This window comes from Rhamphochromis longiceps, linkage group LG13 (assembly GCF_057381845.1).
Source record: "Rhamphochromis longiceps isolate RC_006_pf linkage group LG13, R_longiceps_female_GT1.1, whole genome shotgun sequence".
Classification (NCBI taxonomy): domain Eukaryota; kingdom Metazoa; phylum Chordata; class Actinopteri; order Cichliformes; family Cichlidae; genus Rhamphochromis; species Rhamphochromis longiceps.
In genome coordinates this window covers 1,882,357-1,903,341 of record NC_140569.1, presented here as the reverse complement: position 1 = coordinate 1,903,341, position 20,985 = coordinate 1,882,357, and the positions used below count along the sequence as shown (strand labels likewise).

The 20,985-nt window shown below is 46.7% G+C and overlaps 1 protein-coding gene across 1 annotated transcript; it reads left to right on the top strand.

Moving 5' to 3' along the window:
- The first annotated feature begins 39 nt into the window (after positions 1-39).
- Positions 40-20,962, top strand: LOC146654992 (acetyl-coenzyme A synthetase 2-like, mitochondrial). The gene is made up of 14 exons (XM_085429016.1): positions 40-2,252; positions 6,980-7,076; positions 8,994-9,193; positions 13,138-13,313; positions 13,390-13,542; positions 14,589-14,736; positions 15,788-15,925; positions 16,079-16,171; positions 17,334-17,446; positions 19,134-19,260; positions 19,339-19,466; positions 19,708-19,771; positions 20,095-20,216; positions 20,500-20,962. Exons 1-14 carry the CDS (start codon positions 1,949-1,951, stop codon positions 20,683-20,685), a joined length of 2,049 nt encoding a protein of 682 aa, XP_085285142.1. The 5' UTR covers positions 40-1,948; the 3' UTR covers positions 20,686-20,962.
- Positions 20,963-20,985: the final 23 nt, after the last annotated feature.

Here is a 20,985-nt window from a genome sequence, read left to right as displayed (position 1 = left end):
ATGACGTTTGCATTATTTGGGGCGTGGCCTCTTTGACAGGTGAATGACTGTTCTTTATATACAGTCTGATTCCAGCCCACATACACACAGACTTCCTCTGCACTTTCAGAATAGAGCGCCTGGAGTTTTCCCGTCTGACCAGTTGTCCTGCTTTGTGACCTTTGACCTCTGTTGTGTCGGCCGTGCCCCTCTGTGATAGCTGCTCATGTAATCCAGCTGTTTTCCAGCTGAACAGAGGTGAGATTAAAGGATCCAATCAGCAGATAATCCTGACCCTTTGTGTTTGAACAGTTTAATCACCGTGGCGACCGCTGATTGCTACTGTTGTCTCTGTTTACCTGTTAAAGACCGCCATGTTTTCCATGTCAGCGTGTCAGAGCTGCAGCTGTTAATCCCAGTTTCGATGCGGGCTAATAATTGTGACAGCTTATTGGCTGACAGGCATGCGAGGAGCCGCAGATTTAACGTGGACGTCGGCGAGCTGGTCAGGTGCTCAGATGCTCACAGGGTTAAAGCTGAAGTGTCGCTGACAGCGGGAATCAGCTGTTTACGTCAGATTAATCGTGTCTTTTGTCATGTTTTACTGTTGTTATCCACACAGGAAACACTCGGCGGTAACTTCCTGTCTCTAATCTTTGAAAGCCTCGTGTTTCAGCTCGTCTCTTTATAAACATAAAGACATAAAGAAAATTCTGAGAATAAAAAAAGTGGAAATGTGCAGATTACAGTAGATGTTTGCGCAGCTGACCAGCCATCCTGTGATACAGCATCCGTGCTCCTTATTGGTCGAGGCTGTAACCATGGATATCTGTCCACTGCAGACATTTCATTTTGTACAAATCCAGCAGCTTCTCTTCAGCGTCCTCGTGCTCATCGCCGGCTGAAAGACAAATCACCTCCTTCCTTTAGCTAAAACTGAGTCTGAAGTACGACCTCACGCACTCGATGACAAACGGCCTTCCTGTTTGACGCGTTTGGTCTTGTGTGCGATCTTCAGACCTCGCTCTGACATTTTAATAAAACACGCAGAAAGGAAGTTGTGTTTTGCACGCTCTGCTTGTTTCTGTGCCGCAGGTTTTTCCACATCTGTGGACACTCGGCTCACAGAGCCTCCTTTAGAAATGCAAAACACCCAAACTGCTCGCACAGTGCGTGCCTTTACAGGCGTGCCATCACTTTTAAATATCTGCAGGTTTTAATGTGAGCGGGCGGCTTCATGAGGACGCTCAGCCGGGGACACCTTAGTTCAAATTTAAATGGTTTCTTTATGTTCACAAAGGAAGTGATGTAACCGTTAACAATAAGAAGACAAGACAGGAAATTGTTTGTAGTTTAATAAATAAATGTGACAATAAAAAGTGAACACGAGCAGATTAAAGTTGACAAAGGAGCTTGCAAAGAAAAGCGTCTGGACTTCTTTAAGTTACTTGAAGACGTTTCACCTCTGAAGAAGCTTCTCGGATGAGAGGTGAAACGTCTTCAAGTAACTTAAAGAAGTCCAGACGCTTTTCTTTGCAAGCTCCTTTGACTACGATGACCTGGATGACTGAGAACCTTCACAGAAAGATTAAAGTTGACGTTCTGACTTTAATTTAAATGTAATATAAAAAACATCATTACGGGATTAAAAATGCAAACATATTTTTATTACATGTTTCTGAATAAATATGAGACAAACTCTCTAAAATAATAAGTAATAATGAGTGAATTCATTTTTTATTTAATTTTTTTTACAAAAATAAGTTCAGAATTTCATTTTAACTCTTCAATCCAAAACTCAGACTTCAGGTATAATTATGTTCATAACGGATGCTGGAGCACCGAAACTCGGCACTACTGTTCCTCCATACCTGCTGCACCTGGACACACCTGAGGGGTGGGAGGGCCGAGGGGCCGGCTCTGAGGAGCGGAGGTGTTCCGGTCTCACAGCTGACCGCTCAGGATCGCCATGGCCGCGCGCAGCAGGGGGTCCGGGCTCTTCTGGGCCGCGCTGAGCCGCCGCAGGGCTCCGGGACCCAGCAGGTGTCTGTCCTACCAGCCTCACGCTCCTGCCCCCGGGACCTGGAGCACCGAGCTGTCCCGGCTCTCCCACGGGGACCTGTACCGCCTCTCCGTCACGGACCCGGATCGGTTCTGGGGGGCCGCCGCCGCCGACAGGCTCCGCTGGGTGGAACCGTTCCACCGGGTCCGGGATTGCGACCTGAGCAGCGGGAGGATCGGCTGGTTCCTGGGAGGAAAGCTCAACGTGTCCGGTGAGTTTCCCGTCGATCAATAACCTGATCGATCCCGATATTTAATCCGAGTTCCTCCGTCGTGCTCAGTCAAACTTCCCGCTGTCGGAGAGTCGGTCACGTTTCCTGCGCGTGCCAGTCAATAACACGCTGATAACTGTTATTAATCAGTGATCGATACTGAGCGCAGGAGCCCTGAACTCTGTGCGGGGAGCCAGTGTCTGCACCAGACTTCATTCAAAATGTGCCTGATTTTACTCGCCTGTGTGCGCGGCTGTTTGTGCGCTTCAGTCAAAGTTTGTAATGAAGAAAAAGCCGAACGGAGCCAAACTTCAGTCAGATTTTCACCTTTTTTAACTTCCGCTGTTTCCACACTAATCTCCCATCAATCAGTAACAACGGTGCTGCTGCAGCTAGCAGCCCTTCTGTTTTTACTCCTTGGCTTATGACACAGTCTGACCCTGATTTTATTGTTTTAAATGTAATGCTCATCGTCATTTTCTATGCTATTTTATTATTGTTTTTGCTATTTGTGCTAATTTTATTATTTTAAATGACATTTTAATAATCATTTTATTTTCCATTTTAATACATATATTAATATTATTATTATTATTTTTTCTTATTCTTTAACATGTTCGATGTATCACTTTTGGCATGTCAAGTGTTCAGCACTTTGTGTTCAGCTGGGGGCTGATCTGAAAGTGCTATATAAATAAATTGCTTGCTTGCTTTAAGTACATTTACTGATGTGTTTAAATGTTTTATCTGATTAAGTATAAGTCAGTAGTTTTGTACCTTGATTTTCTCTGGACTGTGTTTGATGCTTTAGTGAAAAAATAAAGCCTGCAGGAAATGTAAAGGACTCTGTGGGTCTGCAGCTCTGATGAAGAGGCTAAATGAAGGTTTTGTTGTCACGCAGTTTGATCATTGAGGCCTGAGCTCAGTTTGAAACCTCACAGTCTCACAGTCGGAGCTGCTGGTGTAATGATGGTGGGGGTGTGATGGGGGTGTTCTTTTGTTGCTGATCAGTCACAGTTTAAAGCTCTGGCCCGTCTGAGTGTTTGTACGGCGGCTCCTAATGAGGCCAGAAAAAACTCACCAGACGTCATTCAGAAATGTGTCCGTTTGTTCTGTGGCTCGGACCGAAACACATTTAAAGGTTAATAATGGCTCTGCTTTCAGACCAAACTTTATTCATGCAGACAGTCATGTGTTTTTGCACATGAATGAATCCTTTTAAACAAACGCATGTTAGCGATCATGTGGGCGTGTCTGTTTCTGTGTTAATGCATGTGAGTACATATAATGATCATAAAATGAAGGCAAAGTTCAGTCCTGTGCCGCAGGCTTCTCATCATGTATTCACCTTTTTATGAATACGCACATCTCCTCATGTGGTCGTTTGTTTCCGTTTTTTTACCACACCCATTACTTCCATGTCGCTGGGCGGAGCCACTGCTGCTGACTGAGCTGATAATGAGCTGTTGGCACAAGGAGGAGGCGTGGTCTGGAGGAATGTGCATGGCTGATAACACAGCGAGAGCTCTCAGTTCGGCCTCTGATTCTGCACACACTCACCTGGACTTCATCCAAACCGGATCATACCCTCAAGTGGTGCCGTTTTATATTCAACAGGTCAAAGGTCACCTTTACTGTCACCTGATTATGTTTCAGACCATAACTGCAGAAACTGGTGACCCCTGAAGCTCAGCTCAAGCCCACATGTCAGTAATACACCTGTCAATAAGACACCTGATGAATGCTGTTCATAGACTTCAGCACAATCATTCCTCAGCACCTGATTGTTAAACTGAGCCTGCTGGGCCTGAACACCTCTCTCTGCACCTGGATCCTGACGCAGAGGCCTCAGACAATCTGGATCAACAGCATCTCCAACACCACCACACTGAGCGACTGTGGTGGATCTCATCAGCAAGAACGAGTCAGCATACAGAGAGGAGGCGCAACAGCTGACGGACTGGTGTCGAGTCAACAACCTGTCTCTGAATGTGGACAAAACAAAAGAGATGATTGTTGACTTCAGGAAAGCACGGAGAGATCACTGTCCACTGAACATCGATGGATCCTCTGCGGAGGTCGTCAAGAGCACCAGATTTCTTGGTGTCCACCTGGTAGAGAACCTCTCCTGGTCCCTCAACACCAGCTCCATAACTAAGAAGCCCCAGCAGCGTCTCTACTTCCTGAGGAAGCTGAGGGAAGCCCATCTCCCTCCTGCCATTCTCACCACCTTCTGCAGAGCGACTATCGAGAGCGTCCTGAGCAGCTGCATCACTGTCTGAATGGTAACTGCACCGTATCGGATCACAATGCTCTACAACGGATAGTGAGCGCAGCTGAGAAGATCATTGGAGCCTCTCTTCCCTCCATCACAGACACCTATCACACCTGCTCCATCTGCAAAGCCACCAGCATCATGGAGGACGCCACACACCCCTCACCGAGGAACAGCTTCTTCCCCCAAATCGTCAGACTCCTGAACACTCCGTGACTGGACTGACACAGTTACATTCTGCTCAGTCTTTTGCACATTTCTATTGCACGCTTGTGTCTAATGTTGCACTGTTGTTGTGGTTTTGCACATTTGCACTTCATGCAGTCCCGTGCTGATTGTCTGCACCAGGGTGTTGGAGGAACTCTGTCTCAGTTCACTGTGTACTGAACCACTGCACACGGTCAAAATTACAATAAAGCCACTTCACCTGATCAGTAACACACCTGCAGGGGCAGGGGGAGGAGCTGGCTGTTTCTGATGTTCAGATGTTTCTGCTTCAGTGTTTGCAGCAGAGGTTATTGTTGCTGTCACTGCTGTGCTTGTTGATCTTTATTGATACGATTTGATAGAAATCAAGATTTAGTCAGTGGACTGTTTGTTTATTGGGTTAAATAAGAGTCAGCGATCAGACTGGAAGTTTCATATGTTATCTTACTGTGTGCATGTTAGTGTGTAAACACATGACAGTAAGTAACTGAGACAGTGCTGTGAGTAATTACAATACTAATGGTTTACTGAGTATCTGCCTCTCTGCAGGGTGTGACCTGACTGCGTTTCTCTCTTTATCCTCCTCTGTTGTTTTTCTCTCTCTCATGATAATCCAATAATAATCCAATAATAATCCAATAATATTCCAATAATGCCGGCTGGAGGATTTCTCTCCAATCTGATTGGATGCTTTTCTTTTCTGTTCCTGCTCTTTGTTACATAAATGACTTTGTAAAGCTGCTGCGTGACAGGATCTGCAGGTTTAAGCCCATTTTCAGATTAATGTTCAATCAGAACATAAATGAAGACGCTCTGCATCACACGATGTGTTTGCAGCACTTTGCATCAGATACAGAATTAATCATTAGAGGATCTGAGAGATGCTGACGCCACAAAACACGAGGGATAGAGGACACAGGTGCAGCTGCAGGATTTGAAGGTTTCACGATAAACTGAAACCTGATGAGATAAAACGAGTAAATATAGGAGTGTGATGATGTTTGGCACACTGGCTTGAATCCTGTCTTCTTAAAGATTATTAAACAATGAAGAGAAACATTTGTTTCCTCAGCTTCAAACGTTTGCTTAGTAGAATTAATCGTATTTTATTCAGTCAGTTTCTGTATGAAATCCACCTCCGTGGCTTAAAATCCAGAAGCAAAGTGAGCAAAGTGAAATATTGGCGGTGTGATTTTCACCACAAACACCATCTCTGAGACTCTGGGAGCACTCAGAGTCAGACCGGTCTGTAAATCTATCAGTGCGTAACCTTCAGACCTCCATCAGACGTTCCTGTAGCTGCTGACGGGACTAAGCAGCCGTGAGGAGGAATTCTGGATTCTGAATTCTGGAGCTGCATTGAGCCATCCAGGGCTGAAAAAGAAAGCCTTAAACCTGCAGTTTTTCTAGTGTCCAGCAGAGGCAGCGGTGAGTCAACATATTCACAGCCTGATACACAAACATTTCTGGTTTCTGTAGATAATTTACCCCCATAACACCTCTACAGGTGTAGCATGTAGGACTGACTATTAGGGGTGTGGCCTCTTTGACTAACAGGTGCCTCAGGTCGTAGAGCGTTAGAGAGTTCTGAGGTTGTGAACTTGCGTTCTGCTCTGGTTTTAGTTGAGTTTGATTTCCACATTCGTCACTGCTCTTTAGCTCCGCGTATTTCCAGGGTTTATTCCCTGTAGTTCGCAGCCTTCCCTTGTGGGGGTTTTGGGTCTCTGTGGTCAGTGCCGTCCTGTTTTGTGTTGGTTCTGGGTTTTCTTTGGGTCTCTTGTATAAATAGGCTCAGTCTCCCCGTGCCGTTGTCTCTGTTTGCCGTCCTCATTTGTGTCCAGCCTCGAGTTTTTGCAGCTGCCTTGTCTGTGACACGTTTGTATTTTTGGCTTTAAAAGGTTCACTTTGTGCTGTTTCTGCTCACGTTTGGAGTCACCAGTCTGCTAAATGATAACAAGGGACCTGGAAATGATCGGAGATACTGGGACAGTGCATGAAATGTTTAAAGCTTATTCTCCTGGTGCTGAACAAAAACTCAACACTTTTATTTTTGCTCCCATTTATCATGAGCTGAACTCAAAGATCTGAAACATTTTCTACAAAAACAAAGACCCATGACTCTCAGATGTTGTTCACAGATCTGTGTAAATCTGTGTGAGCACTGTGTGATCTGAATCTGATTTTTATGTTTGATAAAAAGTTTAGTTTGTTGAAGCTTCAGTTTGAGTCGCTGTCTGTCTGTCAGTGAACTGCCTGGATGTCCACGTGGAAAAACATCCGGACCGAGTGGCTCTGATCTGGGAACAAGATGAACCCGGCACTGAGGTGAAGGTCACCTACAGGTAAGAACACCTGTTATCATTTAATCAGCTGTACTGATAGAAATCAAGCCATGACCTCCCTCTATGCAGATGACACCGCTCTTTATCTTATCAGCACGCAGCAAAGCCACAGAGGTGTTGGAGCAACGTAAAGGTGGAGCAGGTGTTTCTGCTGTGCATCTTCACCTGGCTCCAGAAACCTCAGCTGTCAGCAGCTTCACTTTGCAGGGTTTCAGTTACAGCTGTGATGGTCTGATTGATATATTCAGCTTAGAGTCTCTCCGCCAACAGCATGGGAGCTAACCAAAGGAGATAACCAAATCCAAACACAGCAAAGTCCAACTGGAATAACATCATCTCGAAGTGAACAAAGATTACACAGCAAGAAACACCAGGCAGGATGTAAAACTAGAAGGATGCACAACAGAAGATTAACCTTCAAAGTAAAACAGGAAGTAACCACAATGACTCTAGAGCTGTGTCCCAAAACGTCCTGCGACTAGTGATGTGTTGGTCGCGAACGAAACGGCTCTGAGAGCCGACTCGTTCACTCTTTGAAGTGAATGATGCGAGCAGTGGGGTTTTTTTTTTCTCTCACCCTCTCTCTCGCACTTTCTTTCCCGCCTCACTCCGGACGCAGGAGGTGGCTGGGGAAAGGGAGGTCTGGGCTTCTCTGCTTGGGCTGCTGCCCCCGCGACCCGGCCCCGGAGAAGCAGAAGAAAATGGATCGATGGATGGATAGAAGTTAGCAGGACGTTAGCTCGCTAGTTTCCACCTAAACATGATATAGCATGTTCTTTATGAAAAGTTAAAACGTACAGCTCTGCTGTCACTTTCAACATAAAGGAAGACAGAAAAGTAAACAGCAGTGACGTCTGTAGGGTTACTGAAGTTGGGCTAGCTGGTAGATAATGATGTGCTACGTGACCGCTAGCGACACAGCTATGTTAGCATAAACACAGTGAAGCTGGAGGATGAACGCTAACAATTTTCCACTTGATAAAAGTTAACGTGAAGGTTCCTGATGGTTAGGGACAAATGCAATCGCATGGCAGGATGCTGTAAACGGACCAAACTTCAGTCAGGAGAACAACTGAGATAATCCATCCACAATACGAGGTTAGTCATTCATATACTGCTGCATGGGCTGGGCTGTAGTTACATCATAAGGGTTTAAAACTGAGCTTTAAAATGAACAGTGGTGATAAAAACAGAGGCCGACAGTGATCACTGACTGTTTTTAGTGGCTTGTTCAGATTAAACAGAACAAGATACAAAACATGAAAACATGTTAAAAACACAACAGCCTTAATAAACAGAGCAGTTTGGACCCAGGGTTCATACGTCATCACTTAAAGACCGGATATTTTTAGGGTGCTGCACTCGAATTTACAGGTTCAGCTTTCAGAACGGTCACGGTGGGAGTCATACTCCTTCGTTATGTCGTAGCCACACCTGAACCTGCACCACCCTAACCTACACCTGTCTGCAAATGTAATAGCCTGTGGTGACTGATTGGCCTTTGGTTAGGTGCCTCCAAGTTAGTTATCTCCCGTTTCCAGCCTCTCCTTCTGATATCCTTTCTGAAGACAGGAACTCCACTGCCAACTAGTGTTTTGGAGGTGACATTGACACAGCCACACCAAGCACAGGTATGCACGGAGTGGCGCCATTGAACATGACACAGGTTCAGCTCTCATCAGGTGATGGTTCTCACCAGCTGTTAATTGTTTCCTCCCATGTCCTGCTGTCTGATTAGTCCTGTTTCATGTAAGGGGAGGAGCTAAAGCAGCTGGTTTTAGACGTATGATGAACTCAGACAAAGAAGGATTATTTCAAACTACGAGTCATGCAAAGCCACTCTTCCCTTTGAGAATAAATACACAAAGCTGGAAATAATCAGCCACCTTCATCATCCTCACTCTGTCTGACCTGCAGGGAGCTGCTGGAGACAACTTGCCGCCTTGCCAACGCCCTGAAGAGTCACGGGATCAACAAAGGTGACCGAGTGGCCATTTATATGCCCGTGTCTCCGCTGGCGGTGGCAGCCATGTTGGCGTGTGCCCGTATCGGCGCGGTGCACACCGTGGTGTTTGCCGGATTCAGCTCTGATGCTCTAGCAGGAAGGATCCAAGATGGTGAGTACACCTCTTTCATCATCATCATCAGCCCTCTGATGTCAGCCCCTCAGAAAATTCATTCCTGCCAAAGAGACGAAACACACAGAAGTCATTGTTGTTATTGATATTTTCATTATGATGAATTCTTTGGGTCTCTAAGGAAAGATGAGCTTTGAGGAGGTGAGGTGAAAATGGATGTTAAAGTTGTTTCAGCAGGTGCAGATCACCAACAAACAGACATGTAAAGGTGCTTCATTCATTCATGTTAGGAACGCTGACACACTGAGGGAGTAATGATTTGATCCACAACATGAACCAAGAACGCACTGCACGATTCCTCTGAGCAAACTTACAGATTCAGCAGTCCTTACCTGTTCCACAGACCAGAGGAAACCTGATAGATGTCACCAAGGCTGGACTGGGACAAAAAATCGGCCCGGGCATTTTGACTAGAGACCGGCCCACCAGGATAAAGATTGAAAATGTGACGTCATTCAGGGGTAAAACCGCAAAGGATTCTGGGAACTTGTGGCAAGAGGTACTAGCGCACGCAGGCTTTCAATTGAACTCAGTTACACAGCGATAAAAAGAAACAAAAAATGGCAAGAAGCTGTTGTATTATTAACTGCAACAGCCGGTCGCATGACAGCCACGGGAAGCCGATCGTTTTTTTTTAATCGGATTACGTCGTTGAAGAGAAATGTTTTAAGCCATGTTTCCGAAGTAAGAGCCGACGGATGGTCTGGATATACCAAATATAACGTCTCAGAACACTCCAGCTCACAGGTTAGTCTGCTCCAAGCATTTCCACAGAGGTCAGTCTGCTGTTGTAGTTAATACGTAATTTTTCTTAACATAATTGGTGATATAGGTTACAAGCAAGTCTGGCGCTGAACAGAAATTGTCGCTATGCTCCTTTATTTATTGTGCATAAATAGTGAATTGTCCTGACACAATATTGCGTTTCGCTTCTGTTATTATGGTACATTGACAAAAACATGTACTTTTATTCACAGGATAAAACAGTTGTTTTGTATCACTAATTGTCCAGTACGATTACAGCATACAGTATTATTGTCACTGCTACATTTCTGTGATGCTACCAGAAATTATTTCTACTACTAATTAATTACCGTTGAGCTCAAAGGTTATATTAATAAACGGTTAACGAATGTGTATTTATGATGACGATTTGTGAGACCGGTAAACTTACCTTTGTTCGTACGATGGTCTTTCGTTCTACACGGTGCATTTCAAGGTCCTGCACCCATCCGTCGGTAAACTGTACCTGGGCTTGTTGCAGTGACCTGAAGTTACTAAACTTCATGAGTGTGTGCACTCACTCCAAGAACCGTATGATTATAAATATGAGCGTGGTGAAAGTTGGGCAGCACGCTGTGTGCTCGTAAGGGTCTGACCCTTTCACTCCTTTGATTTTTTCCTCGTATCTTTTCTTTGTCTTTTCGTCGAGTCTGTCTTTGTACGGACCGGCATTGTTCTCCTTTTGTTTTGTACATTCCTTTTTTGTGCGGCAAAGAAAAAACAAGAAGGTATTGGAACCGGAGAATGAACGTTTTGCGGTGCTGCAAATGCTTGCATTTGATGCGGTACTTGGATTGTTTTGCCACGAGTTCCCGGCATGCAATGCGCGAAAATCACGTGATTGCTAAACAAGGGGGCGGGTGCATCCGGCCTCCTCGGCTGTAATTGGTCCAGCCCAGAGTCGCTCATGACCAATTGGCCAATCCAACACCTTTCATTATATATACCCTTCATAAAAAAAAAAAAAAAAAATCCATCGGCCCATAAAAACAAAAAATCGCCAGCAGCCCACCGGGCAAATGCCCGGTGGGCTGCTGGCCAGTCCAGCTATGGATGTCACTAACCTGCACGCATGTGGAGCACAGCTTGAAAGGCCGGATCGCGACCTTTCCTCAGCCACTCGAGGAAAATCTCAAACACCTCATTATTAGAAACGTCGGTGTAAGCACGCCTGCAGTGCATGAAGTCATCATGTGACCTCTGCTGTGGGCAGAGGTCATCATCTTCATCACCACAGAGATGGTTCCTGATGATGCGTCGTTTGCTCCACATTCAGTCACTGAACAAAGAAGAAACCAGAGAAGAAGTTCGCAGCAGGAACGTGGAACGCACCTGAAACAAAGCAGGTGATGAGTCGCGTCGGGCTGTGTGTGAGACCAACAGAGCTTCATGAACTAGAACATGTTCCCGTTCAGATCGCGTCTCTTCAGCCTCACGGTTCCTTTGTGGTCACATATTTGTCGATGATGCCAAATAGGTAAAAGTTCCCTGTCAGGAGGCGGGGTATGGCTAGGGTTAGAGACTGAACCCTGAGCTTCCCTCGATCCTTCCATCAGAGCGAGCGGTACGAGTGTCGGTCTCCTAGCGTCTATATTGTTGTCGACTCCTGCACCGCTCACCGGTGACCATGGGATGATCACGGGTAATAAACCGTATGAGACCCTAATTCAAAGCTCCCGAGGGCATCCTAGATCCGCTGCTGTATTTCACACATGGAGTCATGTTAAACCTTTACCCTGTGGGCTGCTGCTGAACCTCACCTGGCTGAACAGGTGACCTGTATGCTGCCAGACCATTTCCTGCATGTCAGTCCCCCACGCTCTCTGTGCGATCTAATCTCTCACAAAGACTGAACATTTAAAGCTCTGACTGTTCGATTCCCGCAGAATCACACAGAGTCATTTTTAGCTTGTGGTGCGTCTGGTCTGACAGCAGGCGGAGGGTTCAGGGACGTGGAGGTCAGCCTCACCGTCCAGGGATGTGTTTTGGAAACAAATCAGTGAAGCGTGGCGTTTCAGGAGTAGCAATAAAACCCAACGGTCGTTTGAACCGACAGCAGCAGGAAATGAGGAAACCAGCGATTCTTCTGTCCTCTGAATCTTTTTAGGGTTTCTCTGAGTTTCTGCAGTTATTTCTGTTTTTTTTCTTGGTGCAGATTTAAGAAGCAAATCCTCGTCAGACTCATGCTGCTGGTAAATTTACCAAAACATATTTTTTCAGCCAATCCCTGCCTCCTTCCAGCGTCCTCTGTGGCTGATGGCTGAATAAGCGCAAACAGGGCAGTGCAACTTTCTGTTATTGCATATTTGATGCTCCTTTGCATTAAATCTGGGATTATCTGCAGATTGTGAGCTGAGAGCGGAAGTTTGTCTGGACTTCAACAGTTTCTTCACATGAACCAAAACCAGCAGCAGAACACACTCGCTTTAGTCAGAGCCAACCTGCCCTCCGACCTCTGGCACAGACGCAGCAACGTTTTATCACCAGACTCTTATATTTTTATGCAGTTCAAAGGTTGACTCTGGATCGTTTTCAGCCACAGTTTGACTTCCTGTTGACAGATTTTCACTGTCGGACACAAAAACACATTTAAATGTAAACATTCAGAGAATTATGATATTAGTAATCGTGACAATAATGAACATTTTAAAGCTGACAGGATCAAACTTTCTCTACAACCAACATCTGTGAAGCAGCTCAGGGCTCGGATTCAACTATAAAACTTTCAAATGAGATGAAATTCCACAAAAACAAAATGAGGCAGCTCACAACGTCAGACACACAAACAGTGTCTGTGACACACACACTCACAGTCCATTCATAAAGCAGATTAACTGTAATACCCCTCAGAGGAACGTCTGTTAATGAATAACAACATTTGACGAGTGAAAAGTGAGTTTCTAAAGTCATACAAGAGAAGAAGAAGTGCTCAGTGTGTGCTCCTCAGGTAACAGATCAGGTGACGTCACATGTCAAACACCTGGGAGTGATCTCTGACTTTACTGATTCTCCTGAGTGTGACCGCGGGGAAACTTTTAAAAGAAGCAATAAAGTGAAATGAAAGAGGACCTGGGGTTGAGCCCTGAGGAACTCCACTTCATCATTAAATCATGACAAACTGTCCCTCTGCTGCTCTCCAGCTGGCTGTAAAGCTGTGATCACCTTTAATGAAGGTGTGAGAGGAGGCCGGGTCATCCAGCTCAAAGCCACCGTGGACGCCGCGGTAAAGACCTGTCCCTCCGTCCAGCACGTCTTCGTCTGTCAGAGGACTGAGACGCCGGTGGTGATGGGAGAGAGGGACGTCCAGCTGGAGGAGGTGAGATCGATACTTTATCGATACAATCTGAATATTGAATTGTTGATCAGCGTTTGAGCTCCGTGTCGTGTTGCAGGCGATGTCCTCTCAGCCGGCCGTCTGTGCCCCCGAGGCTCTCGACAGCGAGGACCTCCTCTTCCTGCTCTACACGTCGGGCAGCACGGGCAAACCGAAGGGCGTCGTCCACACACAGGCGGGATACCTGCTGTACGCATCCCTGACACTCCAGGTACTCGTCCTCTTCCTAAAATGTTCTGTATGGAGGTTCTGAGGAACGTCAGCAGGAGAACGATATTTCATATTTCCAGGGCAAAAATCTTTAGGGCAGAGTTCAGGTGCAGAGGTCAGTGCAGGTTCTCCTCTCTGGCGTCAGGTGCCAACTTTTGATTGGCTGCAGGCATGATTTCTATGTCAGCGATTTGAAACTTGTTCTAACGATGTTTGCAGAGTTGAGAATAACTGAGACGTTGTTCTCAGTGGGGGGGGGCAGGGGGGGTTCTCCTCCCTCCCTCACCCTCCTCTGGCAGGACGTTTGATAAAGTTTCGTGTTTTTGAATGGGCTGTTTGTGTCCTTGAAGACAAAGCAGAGCAATTACATAACAGGCCTCACCGGCGAGGAGGAAGAAGAGGGTGATGATGAAGAGCGAGCCTGCCTCTGAAAAGCTTTAAATTAGCCTTTATTGAGACATCCGCTTCCTCTGCATGTGTCACATGATGACCTGATGTTGTTGTTCATGATTGAATATAAACATAACACCCCCCCCCCCCCCCCCCCCACACACACACACACACACACACACACACACACACACACACACACACACACACACCCCTCCATGTCTGCCAAATATTTATCAGTGCTAATTTCTAAAGCTGCTTAGCGGCTCAGAGTTTTTGGCTCGCTGGTTGTTTGGATGTGAAACAGAGCAAAAGCTGATTTATGTGAAAAAGGAGCGACGAGCACTAATGTGTGTGTGTATCGGGGAGGGGGGGGTGTTTGTGGTTGAAACGCTTCAGATCAGCTGCTTCAGCCGCTCAGCTACAAACACTTTTCATTTAATGTGTCACACTCAGTTTATATGTGGAGCACCAAAAGTGCCAAATTTACTCATAAATGACAGAACAAATGTGTCTATTATCCTTTATTCTTTATTCTCCAAAAGTTGATTGTGTTCATCTGGACGTAGCGTTTTGTGGGAGAAACGTTTCGTCACTCATCCAGGTGACTTCTTCAGTCTCAGCTGACTGCAGGTTTCCCCGACCTTATTGTTACAGCACGTGTTTGATTACCGGGACGGCGACGTGTTCGGCTGCGTGGCAGACGTCGGCTGGATTACGGGACACAGCTACGTGGTGTATGGCCCGCTGTGCAACGGCGCCACCACCGTCCTGTTTGAGAGCACACCTGTTTATCCAAATCCAGGTAAGAGTAACACGTGAAGCTCATGAAGCTCCGCCCTCTCCTCACAGGTGACCTCAAGGAAGTACAACCAGGTGTTCTAGGCTTTAGTGACTCATTAAAGGTGTTTTATTACCTGCACAGGCAGCTTATCGCACCTCCATTGTTTTATTACCGTACTTCCTCTGTTTTCTCAAACATCTGTGACCTCAAAGAGGCGCCACAAGGTGAATGTGATTTTATAGTCATGTTGTGGTCTTGTTTGATAGGTGCAGAAGTAAGTGTAAGTGTTAGTAAGTACTCCAGACATTTAATCCCCAGCTGTGGTTTATATTCCTCTTAATTATTTTAAATACATTTTATTTAATTTATATAGCATAAAATCACAATACTCACCTGAAGGGTGTTGTAAGGTAAAGACCCTGAGGTGCTCCAGTATCCAGGTGCGATACATAATCTTTCAGGGTATTTCTGCAGTTTTAATTCCTGTTGGGGATGCCCATTGGAAATCAGCGAGGAGGCGTCCTGGTCAGATGATGAACGGGGAGAGCCTTGGAGTAGAACAACGGCTCCTCTGTACTGGTCTCTTTGGTTGTCGGCTGCGGTGGTTCACACATCAGGGGTTCAGGCATCTCATCTGGCCTGGGAACACATCAGGATCTCTGAGGAGGAGCTTCTGGGGAGAAGGACATTTGGAATATGGATGGATGGATGGATGGCGTGCAGATGGATGATGGACGGATGGATGGATGGATGATGGGTGGATGGATGATGGGTGGATGGATGGATGGTTGGATGGATGGATGGATGGATGGATGGATGGATGGCGGGCAGATGGATGGATGGATGTTAATGGAGTGATGAATGTTAGACTACTGTGGATTTTTTACCCCTGGGTTTTGACTGCAGGTGTTTGGTGTCTCTGTTTCAAACAAAGTTTTAATACTCGGCATGTTTTCAGCTCAGTCATGTGACTGAAACGTCATGTGACTGAAACGTCATGTGACTGAGCTGAAAGCATGTCGTGTATTCTGTATTTCATATTTCCACATGTTCGTTTCTGTGGTTCCTTCAGGCAGGTACTGGGAAACCGTCGAGCGTCTGAGGATCAGCCAGTTTTACGGCGCTCCGACAGCTTTGCGACTGCTTCTGAAGTACAGCGAGAGCTGGGTGAAGAAGTACGACCGCTCGTCTCTGAGGACGCTCGGATCAGGTTGGACGGTTTTATCAGATTTCAGCCAAAATATCAGATCTGAGTGTTCTGGGGAGAAATATCTACGCACTACATGTCAACAAAGTTAGTTTTATAACCTGAGTTTCATTATTAAACTTAGAAGTACTAACGTGTGTGTGTGTGCGTTTACAGTGGGAGAGCCCATTAACCACGAGGCCTGGCACTGGTTTCACAGTGTTGTGGGAGAGGGGCGGTGCCCTTTAGTGGACACCTGGTGGCAGACAGGTGAGACTCAGCCACACACTGTTATCAGCGAGTGCTCACCTGACTTTTGCATGATTTCTAATCGTCGATGAACGATAGCGCCAGGGTTTCCAGGCCTTTGGTTGGTTCATAAAAATGATCAGTAGCAAAAATAAAGCCTTCAGTCTTACCTAAGCTCAGCTGTGAGAAGCAGCAGAACGATGGGGCTCAGGTGTGTCTCTGCTGCTCGACGGCCCAGAGGCAGGGCTGGTCTGGCCAGGTCGCACACACAGGTGTGCCGAGTGGGCGTTCCCTGTCACAGCCGAGGCGTTCGCTGCACAAGGGTTTAGAGGGAAACGGCACGTTGTTTATTTACAGTTTGAATCGACGATTTGAAGGTGTGAGCAGCGTCTGCGGGTCCTGAAATTATGACAACAAACACTGGAAATATTCTTGATCGCATCGTTGCTCACACATTTAGAAAACATGCGCTAGCTTTATTATTAAGTTTCATTTCCAAGAACTCAGAAAGTCATTCGTAGAGCGTCTGAACTGATTCCTTCAGCTCGGTTTACGAGGACGAAATTCGCTGACTGTTTCACTGACGGCTCCACAACCGTTGATTTCACGGAAACGTTACCAAATTCAATTAAAAACAGCGTGCCTGGGTGTTTGCTGTGGAGTCGGCGGTCGGGTTTAATTCCTGGAAGTTTTCTGGTCTCTTTGTTTGTGGCGCTGATCCGACTCTAAGTCCGTCTGATTCTCTCTTTAGTGAAGCCTTTACCCTAATTTGAACGATTAGCAGCGGAACATCTGCAGCTCTGCAGAAAATGAATTAAGATCAAATCCTGCACACTTTATGCCCCGACCCCCCCTGCAGCCTCACAGAAACCCCCCCCCCCCCCGGGATGAGACGGTGCAGGATCACCGACAGCAGGGCGCGTGTGACCTAATTCCTCGACAATCACGACACCGAGTGTCCGAGAGTGTGTTTTTAAATCGGACTTTAAACTCTCTGCCAGCTGCTTCTGACTCTTAAAAGGAGGAAAATCCCAATAAATTAAGAAATTAAAGGAAATTAAAGCTGCAGTCAGAGGCGACCTCTGAGGCCATCTGGTGGTGGCGGGGGGTAGAAAGCATGGAACGCATCAGCAGTGTCCTCTGTGATAACCTCACAGCGGCGTGATGTTTCTGTCCCCCCCAGAGACCGGCGGAGTCTGCATCGCCCCACGCCCGGCTGACGAAGGAGCGCCCATCGTTCCAGCGATGGCCATGAGGCCGTTTTTTGGTATCCAGCCCGTCCTGATGGGAGAGAAGGTGAGCTGCTGTCTCTGCTCTTTATATTGTACCTGTGTTGACTTAACACTGCCATGCATCCGGCAGGCAAAGAGGCCACGCCCCCAGTCATGCTAACGTTCAGCCTAATACAATTCAAACGGGCGATTATCATGAAACTCTCACTTATAATGAAACGATCAGACGAGCACGCGTGACGAGCTGAAGGGTCACGCGGCAGATAAATAAAACACAGACTTCAGTGTTCCAGCCTGGGAGGAGCTGTTAGGGTCATATGGGTCCAGGTGTGAGTCGGGGCTCAGTCACCTGGGAGGGGGTCTCGGGACCACCTCTGAGGTGACAACACTACAGGTTGCATACCTGGAGGAATCTGGCATGAGAGGGGAAGCGTCTTTAAGAACCCAAACAAAGAGGTTAAGGTGGGCTCATCGTGAGCCCCATGAACCTGTGACCTGTGACCCCGGTTGACCTTCAGAACTCGAAGCATCATACAAAGAACAGAATCGATTCAGATGAAGCGTGACGATAAAACTGTTTGCAATGAGCAGCAGGGGGCAGCTCCGCAGGTCTGATCATCTGTGAGCATCCTGTGAGTGACCTCTGACCTCAGCGAACGTTTTAATGATGAAACAGGAAGTCCATGTTGGAGCCAATGGTCCCGTCAGAGTCAGAGAGGAGCAGGAAGCATCATTACGTACTGAATGAAGCAGCTGTTCAGAGACGGACCTGCTGATGAAGCTGTTTGCAGCCTCACATCAATCCTGCGTCTCATTAACCGCGCTCAGACCTTCAGATGGACGAGCCTTCCAGTGACACCCTCTCTTTAATCTCTCCATTAAGACGGCGCCGCAGCATCTGTTTGCTTTGATTAACAGACTTTCGGACTCCGATCGCCACGTCTCCAAATTAATTATCCACTCGTTAAAGAGGCGTAATCTGCGGATGTTGAGGGTTTTTCATCAGAGAGGACTCAATTAGATTAGACCTCCTTCAGCTCCTCATCCTCGAGGTCACTTTCACTCCAATCCTCTCAGAGTTTAGCCGCTGGTTGTCCGGGATTTAACCGGACCACTTACAGTGGCGTCGCTGTCAGGGTGGAGACGTGAGACGTTAGAGAGCAGAATGAACTGGAGGGGACCCGTTCCCTATTTTCTGAGTGTCTGAGTTGTTTACTGGAAATTGTTCAATAACATTAAAAAGTCTCCAGCAGCACAGACACGCTCCACGGGTCCAGTTCAGGGTGGAGCTAGCATCCACCTGTTAGTCAGAGAGGCCACGCCCCTAATAATGCAAACTTTAGTCCTTCATACAGTAAAAAACAGGTTCCTGTATCAGGCTGTAACCATGGGAGTCTGTGGGGATCACTCCTGCCTCTGCTGGAGGTTAGAGAAACTGCAGGTTTGAGGTTGAGAAATGGAAATAATTCAAATAAAAATAACTTGAGTGGTCTTCGGTCTGTTAACCTTCTTTGAACGATGTCAAGAGCTTGTAGACTGACCAAACTGCTTGTTGTGATGTTTGTTGTTTTTAGTTTTTTTAAAGTGTGGCTCTTTTCAGTTTTGAGGGTGAGCCGAGATTTGACTTCCTTCTTCTTTGGCTGTGAGAAATAAAACTGCATAGACTGCAAAGAAGCACATGTTATCAGCTGCTTTTAAACTGGCCTCTGTCATCAGTTTGTGTGTCCTGCTGTTGTGTTGTTGTTGACCAGGGCGAGCAGCTGTCAGGTAACGACATCACCGGAGCGCTGTGCATCAGTCAGCCATGGCCGGGGATTGCTCGGAGCATCTACGGCGACCACCAGAGATTCGTCGACACGTATTTCAAACCGTATCCTGGTCAGTGCTACAGCGTAAACCCTGGCCGTCTGTAGTTTTGTAGAGTCACCGTCTGAGAGCCGCGTTTTTTTATTTCAGGGTTTTACTTCAGCGGCGATGGAGCCTACCGCTCAGAGGACGGTTTCTACCAGATAACGGGCCGCATGGATGATGTCATCAATGTGAGCGGTCACCGCCTCGGCACGGCTGAGATCGAGGACGCTCTGGTGAGACGCACACAGGCCTCAGAAACGTGCCAAGTATTACTCTCTTTAAACCTTTGAGCACATTTGAAGGATTTTGAAGGATCTGACCCCGAGGTCAAGGTCACAGGTCAAGTTTTCTGAAAATCACGTGGAAGCCATCAGTCGAGAACGAGGCGACGTAGGAGATTGATATGGATACCACAGGTGCATCTTCAATATTTGTGATTTCGAGCAGCTGACACGCATGTGCTCTTCCCTGCAGGACGAACATCCAGCTGTTCCAGAAACAGCTGTCATAGGAATCCCACATGACATCAAAGGAGAAGGTAAGGACACGAGGAAGGAGGGAAGGAAGGGGAGAGATGAAAAAGCCTGATTGGTTTTATTAATGATGATGACATCAAGCGCATGAGACTCTGCTGCCCCCTGCTGGGCCGTCACTGAGTCTGCAGGCAGAGTCAGAAACGTAGAGAAACAAGTCAGAGTGCTGAGGGGCAGTGCAACTGTCCAGTCAGAAGATTTAGGTCTGATTCCAGATGTTTGTCGAAGTTTACACTGAGAGTGTGTGTGTGTGTGTGTGTGTGTGTGTGTGTGTGTGTGTGTGTGTGTGTGTGTGTGTGTGTGTGTGTGTGTGTGTGCGCGCCCTCAGTGCCTTTTGCCTTCGTGGTTTTAAAGGAGGACCTCAGTGATGACGCTCCCGCCGTGCTGCAGCAGCTCAGAGACCTCGTCGCCACCAAGATCGCCAAATACGCCGTCCCCGAGCACTTCCTGGTCAGTGTGTGTCTGAACTCGCCTCCACACCCCTCAGCAGGAAACAGGAAGTACCAGAAACAACAACAAACAGGAAGATTTACATAAATATTTAGCTGTGATCTGGAATATTTACATTCATATATTCTGATTGTTTCCTGCTTCGGTCCATTTTACAAAACCAAAACGTTTTTCTTCTTCTTCATTTGTAATTTGTCGGTTGATTATATTATTGATCACATTATTTGCTGGCGTTCAGCTATGTCGTCCAATCAGAGCTCAGTTTGCCACTCTTGTCTGTCAGGTGGTGACGCGGCTGCCGAAGACCCGCTCAGGTAAGATCATGAGGCGGATCCTGAGGAAGGTTGCCATGGAAACAACTGAGGATCTCGGCGACGTGTCGACTTTGGACGACCCGTCCGTTGTCAAGGAGATCATAGAGGCCCACGAAGCGTACAGAAAGCAGAGACAGGAGGAGAAGAAGAAGTAGAAGAATTAGGAGGGAGGTGGGCGGGGTGTCACGTACAGGTGAAGGCTCTGCTCCAATCAGGAGCAGTGCGGCAGTCAGTGCCGCTGCTGATTGGAGGAAGAAAGACGCCGAGACACTGAGGGCGGTTTTCTCTCGTTACCAATGGATCCAACTTTTAAATGATTTTATTTTATTTCTTCATGTCATCTTAAATTCAGCATATTTATAGTCTGAAATCTCAAACTGTGCAATTAAGCAATGATGATGTAAATACACAGAAATAAACAGTAAACGTTCACATCGGTCTGTGTGCTTTTATTT

Excerpts from the sequence above, each read along its gene's own strand:
- LOC146654992 (XM_085429016.1), top strand. The coding sequence starts at position 1,949 with ATGGCCGCGCGCAGCAGGGGGTCCGGGCTCTTCTGGGCCGCGCTGAGC. Across the intron at positions 14,737-15,787 it reads ACCTGTTTATCCAAATCCAG|GCAGGTACTGGGAAACCGTC; the intron begins GTAAGAGTAACA and ends TGGTTCCTTCAG. Across the intron at positions 15,926-16,078 it reads TCTGAGGACGCTCGGATCAG|TGGGAGAGCCCATTAACCAC; the intron begins GTTGGACGGTTT and ends GTGCGTTTACAG.